This window comes from Cynocephalus volans, chromosome 9 (genome assembly GCF_027409185.1).
Source record: "Cynocephalus volans isolate mCynVol1 chromosome 9, mCynVol1.pri, whole genome shotgun sequence".
In the NCBI taxonomy this organism is placed as follows: Eukaryota; Metazoa; Chordata; class Mammalia; order Dermoptera; family Cynocephalidae; genus Cynocephalus; species Cynocephalus volans.
Window position 1 is genome coordinate 642660 of NC_084468.1, and position 8971 is coordinate 651630.

Below are 8971 nucleotides of genomic sequence, written 5' to 3' on the forward strand. Positions count from 1 at the left end.
CAGGCCCAGATGATCTTTGACAAAGGTTCAAAACACTTCAGTGAAGGGTGAATAGTGTTTTCAATAAGCGGTGTCAGAGGAATTGGACATCCATAAGAAAAAAAATAAACTTTGATCTAAACTTCACACCGTACACAATAATTAATCAAAATGGAAAAATGGATCACAGACATAAATGTACAATTGTAACACTATAAAACTTTCTAAAAAATAGAAAAATCTTTAAGGTCAAGAGCTAGGCAAAGAGTTCTTAGATGTAACAAAGGCATGGTTCATAGAAGGAAAATGGCAGATCACACTTCATCACAATTAAAAACTTTAGATCTGCAAAAGACCCAGTTTAGAGAAGACAAAGACAAGCTGCATATGGGGAGAAAGTACTTGATAAAAACCATATAGCTACAGGGGACTTGCACCTAGAATATATAAAGAATTCTCAAAACTCAACAAAAAAATACAGTTATAAAATAAGCAGAAGACATGAACAGACATTTGACCTGTGAGGATACCAGACGGGCAGCAAGCCCATCACTAGCCACTAGGGAGTTGTAAATTACCACAAAGAGTCATCACTGTTCAGCTACCCTGATGACCACAATAAAAAGCGACAACACCACACACTGGTGAGGGTGTACAGAAACTCGATCACTCATTCTTATGAACTGAACTGCGTCCCCCCAAAATGCATATGTTGAAGCCCTACCATACCACTCAGTGTGATCGTACTTGGAGACAGGGCCTTTAAGGGGTAATTAAGGATAAACGAGGTCATAAGGGTGGGCCCTGATCCAATAGGACTGGTGTCCTAAGAGGAAGACACACCAGAGATATCTCCCTGCCCCCCAGCCCCCCAAGACTACAGAGGAAAGGCTATGGGAAGACACAGTAAGAAGGCAGCATCTGCAGGTCAGGAAGAGAGGCCTCACCAGGAACCAGCCCCGTGGGCACCCTGATCCTGAATGCTGAGCCTCCAGAATGTGAGACAGTAAACTTCCATTGTTTGCTCTACCCAGTCTATAGTATTTTGTTACCACAGCGCCAGCAGACTAATACTCACATTGCCGGTGGGAATGTAAAACGAAGGCCACTCTAGAAAATATTTTGGCAGTTTTCTAACAAACTAAACATGTAACTGTCATATGAACCAGTAACTGTACTCCTGGGCACTTATCCCAGAAACGAAAACGTATTCCCACAAAACTCCATACACAAAAGTTTATAGCAGCTTTACTTGTAATAGCCAAAAACTGGAAACAACCCGATGTCCTTCAGTGGGTGAGTAGTTAAACTGTGGCCATCCACGCAAGTAATCCAACCGCTGGAGCAGACTTCTGGGACACAAGCACCTGAAAAATCCAGCATTGCATGGCTCCACTCATGCAGCACTCTCCAGGTGACAAAACACGGAGAGGAGCCCAGGCAAGAGGTCTCCAGGGGTTCAGAAGTGGGTGCAGGTGTGGAAGGGCAGCCTGAGAGATCTGGTGGGGATGGACATTTCCACGTCTTGACTGCACCAGTGTCAGGAACTGGGCTGTGATGCTGACTGAGGTTTACAGGATGTTACCATTGAGGGGAACTGGGCAAAGGGCACTAGGGATTCTCTGTATCATTTCTCACAACCGCATGTGAACCTACAAGTATCTCAGCATAACAAGCTTAATTAAAAATAATAACAATAATGTACAAAACATAGTAAGAAATGACAGGCCAATACCTCTGAGACCCTATTGTATACAGTCATTTTACTGCATATATTCTCAAATTAGAAAACAGGCATAGACATGCCAACTGCCCAGGCCAAGCCAGATTCCAAAGCCCTCATTCCTGGAGGGAGCCTGGCCTGGGACACCAGAATGATCACATCTGTAGCTTACCTCCTCTTTCTCGCTTAAATATATACAAGAAGCAAGACTTACGTGAAGAATAAGAAGAAACTCCCACAACTCCTGCCCAATAAGAAATGGTCAAAAGACTCAGATGTTTCACAAAAAAGAGACATACAATTGGCTGATAAGCAGTAAAAAAGTGTTCAACCTCGTTATTATCAGGGTGTAGTGGGTCAGAAATCTTGATTCTCCTTTGATCTTAGAATAGGATTTTTAGGTAATGCATGAATGGAGCTAAAAGGTTCTCAAGTAGTAAGTCCACAGATAGTTTGGTAAAAGCCATCTAATCAATTCTAATCACTGTTTAGGGATGGGATTGTGTACTTTGACTATTTTAGGTTGTTGGCTTGATTCCAGCTCAAAGGACTTCTGACTCTTTAACCTACTGATGGTTCTTAAGATATGTTAAAGAAACTGCTTGAATGCTGTTTAAATATGCTAAAGAAATCGCTGTAAGAAGCAGGTAAAAAAGAAAATGTTTACTAAGGACAAGCTCTGTTGGTGAATTGCCCTAGCTTTTTACAAATTACATTCTGGAATGTCGCATTGTTAATTTACTGCTGTTACAAGTTTTACACTGCCTGTTTTTCTGTCCTTCTTTGATGATTGAATCAACTGATTTTTCTTGTGAAACCTGTCTTGTCAATAAAAAGAAAGGTGGATTTTGAATCAGGGCTGCTCCCCTGATGGGCGGCAGTCCCTCCAGGCCTCATTCACCTTACCTTGAGTGAAATCTTTCTTTCTTTTTTGGGAAGTGTAACATCAGGAAAATTCAAATTAAGACACCAGGAGACGCCGCTGCATGCCCGCCCATAAGAATGGATACAATCAAAACGAGAGACAGTAAGAAATCCCAGTGCAGGTGTGTAAACAGCAATGTAAGGCGGTGCAGCTGCTGTGGGAAAGGGCTGGTGCTTCATATAAAGTTAAGCCTGTGCCCAACCTGTGCGTCAGCAATCCCACTCCCGGGCAGTTTACCCAAGAGAATGGAAAACATGTCTACGAAAAGACTTGTGAAAACAAAGTTCTCAGCAGCTTTATTCATAATAGAGCAAAATGGAACCAACCCAAATGCTCATCCACAGGTGAGTGCATGACAAACTGCAGCACATCCATCCACGCAATGGAATCCAACTCAGCACCAAAGGGAAAAACTGCTGACATCCATAACATCATGAGTGAACTTCAAAACCATGATGCCAAGGAAAGAATACAGCCAGAAAGAGCAGTTAGGGTATAATTCCACGTATACGACAGTCTAGAAGGGGCAAAAGCAACCCGCAGTAGAAGTGGACTGGGGCAAGTGTCTGCCAGGCTGGGGCAGGGAGGATGACTGGGAGAGACAGAGAACGCCACTGTTCTCTCAACAGGTGTTTCAGCTGCACAGGTAAATGCATTTGTCAAGCACTTAAATTCTACACTTTGACATAAATTTTATATACGTCAATAATAACTCAATTTGTTTTTTTAATTAAAAGAACTACAGGCACAAGCTATGAACATGCAATTCCAGAAGGGGAGCCTGAATAATAAGCATTACTGAAAAACTCACTAGTCAGGAAAAGGCAAATCAAAACTAGATACCACTTTTTACCCATTGGTTAGAACACAGTCTTGTAACACCAAGCCCAAGGGTTCAGATCCCTCTACTGGCCAGCTGCAAAACAAAACAAAAACCAACCCAGGGAACGGTACGAGGGCACAGGGAGACCAGAATCTGCTGTGGCTGAAGTAGCCCACCAGGGCCTCTATGTACAAGGCCAAGCAATTCTCCCACCCACAGCCCACAAGAGTCACAGGCTGTGGGAGTGGGGATACCTGTCACCCCCACAGTGTGTAAGGTGCACACAAGGGAACGGGATGCAGCAGTCAGAGACAGCACACAGTAGCACAAAGATCAATGTGGTCAAAGCTTAGTACTTTTCAATCAATTGACAGCATGTTTCTAAGAAACAGACATTTTTATGAAGCAAGATTCTACTTATCTACATTTTTTTTTTTTTTTCTGTCATTTTTTCGTGACCGGCACTCAGCCAGTGAGTGCACTGGTCATTCCTATATAGGATCCGAACCCGCGGCGGGAGCGTCGCCGCGCTCCCAGCGCAGCACTCTACCGAGTGCGCCACGGGCTCGGCCCCTACTTATCTACATTTTAAGTACACAGATAATCCACTATGCTATAGAATGAACTTTGTGTCTCCCCAAAATGTATGTGTTAAATCCTAACACCCAATGTGATGGTTTGAGGAGGCAGAGCCTTGGGGAGGTGATGAGGTCATGAGGGTGGAACCCACACGATCAGGATCAGTGCCTTTATCAAAGAGACCCCAGAGAGAGTGCTCACCCCTTACACCATGTGAGGACACAGCCAGAAGGTGCCATCCATGAACCAGAACACAGGCCCACACCAAACATCAAATCCACCAGCACTTGACCTTGGACTTCCAGGGTCCAGAACTGTGAGAAGTAAATTTCTGTTGTTTATAAGCCTCCCAGTGTATGGTATTTTGTTACAGCAAGCTGGAACGGCCTAAGCCACAGGGATACACAACCATGCAGGTGGCGTGTGACACCACCGAGTGTCCATGGAGAGGATGAGGCTGAGCAGAACAGGAGGAACAGAGAGGGGCCTCCCCCGACCCCAGTGCTGACCCTCCCCCCATGTCAACTACAGAAACTACAAAAACTACAGAAGTAACATGGGCTCCTCACCGCAAAGGGTCAGCTGCAGTACAGAGCAAAAATGGGCCATGGCCCCTCATGCTCAGCTCCATGCTGGCCCCCCAGAAGCATGGGCTGCAAGTGGCTCCTCATCTCCACAGGGCATTAGGCTTGCAGGGGCTTTTCTCTTTTTTTACGTAAATGAACACAGTAAAAGACACTGCAACTTGCTTCTGTGATCTTTAAATACTGCAGACATCTCTGCCTCCCAGGAAGTAACGTGTGGATCAATTTGGGCCACCTGCATGCCCTAAGAATGCTAAGGAGCAGAGGGGCAAGACCAGGACCCCCAGGGGCTCCCAGCCCCAACTCTACCACTCACCAGCTGACGGCTTTGGTAAGCTACTAACCTCCCCAACTCTGTTTTCTCATCTGTAAAATGGGAATAATTACAGTATCTGCCTTCTGGGGCCACCATCAGGATTAAACAATCCACATAAAATGGTAGGGGCTGTGCCCAGCAAGTATCAAGAGCCTGTAAGTGCGGCGGTGGTGGTGATTATTTCGCACTGAGTATTAGTCAGAGTGGACAAAGGGCTGATGATAAAAGCTGCCAACTTGGAAGTGAGGAGGGGGCAGGGCAAGGAGAGCGGAGAGAGAGGGCAATTAACCTGGTACAAGACACAGGCCACACAGGCCTGATGACTGGGAATCAGCTGCTCAAGCCCCAGAGACCCTGGCTATCTGAGCTCTGCAGTGTCTGGAGAAGAGAAAGCATCACTAGGCAGCCCTCCAGGGTGGGAACAGCCCCTGCACTTCTGGCTCTGGGTCCAGGGACAGGTTCAGAGAAACCAAGAGGACAGAACGCTGATGGCTGAGAGAACACTGCACAGCTGTGGGGCTCAGGGCCTGGGTCACAGTTGCTACATAGGAAATGGGGTGTGCTACAGTGCCAGCACACTACAACCCCCTAATGGTCCGCTTTTGAAATCAACCTGAAATGCACTGCTGATACCTGTAGAGGACATCCTGGCCCAGCACAGTCTCTCCCTCCATCACACCCTCCTCATTGGGTTTCTGAACCTTGCAGCCACAAGTCCTGACTGTAACACAATTCTGCAACTGTCAATCAATACCAAATACTCCCTGTGCCCTCACCCAGTCCAGAACATTCTGCAGAAGTGAAGGGAAGAACCCTATAAAAGCAATGTCTAGGAGGCAGATGGATGGAGAACCAGGTCTGCAACCAAGTGGCCCTGGGGTTCATGTGGGCTGCACCCTCGCCATTTCTCAGGCCAGAGCTTGACCCCGAAGGCAACACAGATTCTTGAGCAAGAACCACGTTAAGTTGGTGAGAATGTCCTCCCATGCCACTAATACTGTGTGTGGCACACAAGGCTCCAAGCAAATAGTTACTGACTGAAATTACAGGTAACATCTAACAAAATGGATGAGTTACGCCTAAACAACATGGCACTGTTTTCACTTTCTGCCTCAAGTGACCTCTTGAGCAGTAAGTTCACAGAGGGCTCCAATCAGCCAGGAGAGGGGGACTCACCCTGCATGACAGACACAATTGCCTGAGCAGTAGTGATCCATTTCAGAAGCAACAGCATGCAGAACCCAAAACAAGAGAAGACAATAAATGTATCCTAGAACATGTTTGGACCGGATATCTCTGACATTGTTGGTACTCCTGACAATCTGCTTTCTTAAAAAATGAAGACGTAGAAAGAATTTTGAAAAGATTAGAAAGCTATCCAGCTCCACATTACAGGCCCAAATTCCTAAAGTCTACAAAAACTATTTTGTCTTAACTCATTCGACAGCAAAACCTGGTCTATCATAAACTCATCTGGGACAAAACCTGACATAAACTGATATAGTGCTACTTACAGAAGTCAGAATACTTATCATTACAGATATAATAATGTATTTAATTACAGAACACTCTCCTAACCCCTCTGAAAGTGTCCCATGATGTACAGTATATATACTGCATTCTAAAACCTGAAAAATTCCAAAATTGTAAGCATCTGTACCCAAGAGCTTTAGATTATGGGCCATCCCATACAACAATTTGAATTCCCATAGCTGACGGCCTAAGGTTGCTGTCCAGGCAAAACTTACTTAAGTATGTTTATGTGAAATACTTCATACAGGATTCTTACCCTGTTTCAGTTCAGAAAGAGGTTTAAAATGCTTTAAGTGGTGCAAGCCACCCATTAAGTTTACAAGGAGGAAGTCTACGGCTCATAACTGTGCTGGTCACTTCTATCTCTTGATTCACCTAGACAGGAAAAGAAAGCAAGTCCTGCACACCACAGTGGCTGCCCACACATCCGTGCTCTCCACCCTGGCTGTGAAGCCACCTGCGCAAGCTTCCTTCTCTACACGAGCCTTCCTCTCCTGCCTGTCAGGACTCCTCCCATCTGGGATTCCCCTCCTGCCCTGGCCCTGGCCCTGGCCCTGGCCCTGCCCCAGGCGAGATGTTGTCTTCCTCTTGGTCCCTTCCCTGATGCCTTCTCAGCTGCCCCAAAGGTTACTCCACACAGTCCGTACCACCCCTGAGGATCTGCCCCTACACTGCCTGTCCCTCGGCAGTTTGAGCATGTGTCATATTTTAAGTTCCATAATACCAGAAACCAGGTCCTGTCTGCTATGAATTTCTTAAAAGATGATAACTGCCTGGTATTTTCAGAATAAGTGAACTGACCTGGGGGAACTCTCGTCGTTCTAACAGATGTGAGAGAATATCACAATTCAGATGTTAGTAGAGACACTGGCCCCCACTTCTCAAAGGAGAAGAGCCTAAGATTTTCTCACCAAATCACACCCAAAACCTGTTTCTGACCACAGTGGAGAAAAGATGTAGCAATGTTACAAACAGAACGTCTCCAGGCCTTCTGGAATAAAAACATCAGAAAGTTGGGCCGGTTTCCTGCCTCAAATTGATCACAAACGGCCACGTGGGTGGCCACCTTGGACAGGCTGACCCTCCAGCCCTGAGTACTGCCACAGCCCCGGTGAGGGTGACCACTTGCTTCACTTCCTCTCCTGGCGTTGAAGGGGCAGAACGCAATTACACCTCAGCACCAGCACTGAAGTCAGCTGCGCTCAGCCTGTCAGCCTCACAGCTTGGGAAGCCTGACATGCCCTGGGCACTCTGGACAAATGTAAGGAAACCAAAGAGGACGATGGGACTGCACCCACGCGGACAACTGGTTCTGAGGTAGAGAGAGGACCTTCGGGAAGTTAGCAACAGCACACAGAAACAAAACTTACCAAAGACTGACTCAAAAGCACTCAATCTGACTGACCTGTCCACCCTACAGGTTCTACATAGGTCACGCAAGTGGAATCACAGATGCACCTTCAGGGTAGGAGGAAGACACAGGGATCACGGGACGGGGCACTTTCTGCTCTCCATCAAAGCCCAAGGAGAGCATGCCTGCGCTGCCCGCAGCAGTGTGAGCTTCTGCCCAGCAGGAAGCTCCCGGGAAGGAGAACGCGCCCGGACGTCCAAAGGTCTGGCCCTGTCCCCTCCCACACAACAGCCGTGACCGTGAAGCAAGGAGCCAGCCCTTACACCCACCCTGACCTGCTCACCTCCTGAATCCAGCCCTCAGCCTTCTGGGACCCTCCCTCAGCCTCAACCGCAGCCCCTCACCCAAACTCCCTGCCCACCGCCGTCCCCACAGACCCTGAGGAAATTCCTCCTGCCCCAGGCCTCCTTCTACCTTGTCTGGCCTGGCCCTAAGCCTCCAGCAGTAAAGTGCCAACCCAAACCCAACCGTGCCATCAGAAGTCACCTTCCCCAGGTCCTGACGCACGTCCCTGGCGGGCCCCGACCCACGCCCCACCCCGCAGTAACGGTGACCCTCCCCCGGCCCCGACCCACGCCCCCCGCGGTGACCCTCCCCCTGGCGGGCCCCGACCCCGCCCCCAGCGTCCTCGGCGACACCTTCCGCGCCCGGCCCCGCGCTGCTGACCCTGGGCCTCACCCTCGGCCAGGACTCGCCGCACCCGCAGCCGCAGGTCGCCCAGCTCCACCGTCTGCCCCACGAAGTCGCTCTGGTCGCGGCCGGCAGCACCGCCCAGGGAGCCTGGGCCCGCCAGGAAATCGAGGGCGGACTGCAGAAGCGACATGGCGGCGCGCCCGCGGCAGCTGGAATGGCCGAGCGCGGGCCCAGCTGCGTCCGGGTCCGCTCAGCAACCACCGGCCCGGGCCTTCGCCATCTTCCGCCCCGACGCCGTGACGTAGCGCGGGAGGACGCGTCGCGTCAGGCGGCGCCGCGGCCCGGGAGAACGCCGGCGCCTCATTTCCGCCGCACTGGCTGGGCGCGCAGACGCAGAGTGCGGGCGTGGGCCGCGCGTGCGCGGCGTCGCCGGATTCGTGACGAACTTCCGGTCGTCCAGCTCGC

The 8971-nt window shown here is 49.0% G+C and overlaps 1 protein-coding gene across 4 annotated transcripts in view; it reads right to left on the reverse strand.

Annotated features, from left to right (window-relative positions):
* Nucleotides 1-8818, reverse strand: part of GAK (cyclin G associated kinase) — a 66730-nt gene extending 57912 nt beyond the window's left edge. For 3 of the 4 annotated variants that reach the window (XM_063107579.1, XM_063107580.1, XM_063107578.1), the window contains exon 1: nucleotides 8552-8818. In XM_063107579.1, the coding sequence (XP_062963649.1) occupies nucleotides 8552-8696 (145 nt within the window). In that variant the 5' untranslated portion in view covers nucleotides 8697-8818. The remainder of the gene's footprint in view (nucleotides 1-8551) is intronic. The other variant, XM_063107577.1, reaches the window with a different exon arrangement.
* Nucleotides 8819-8971: the final 153 nt, after the last annotated feature.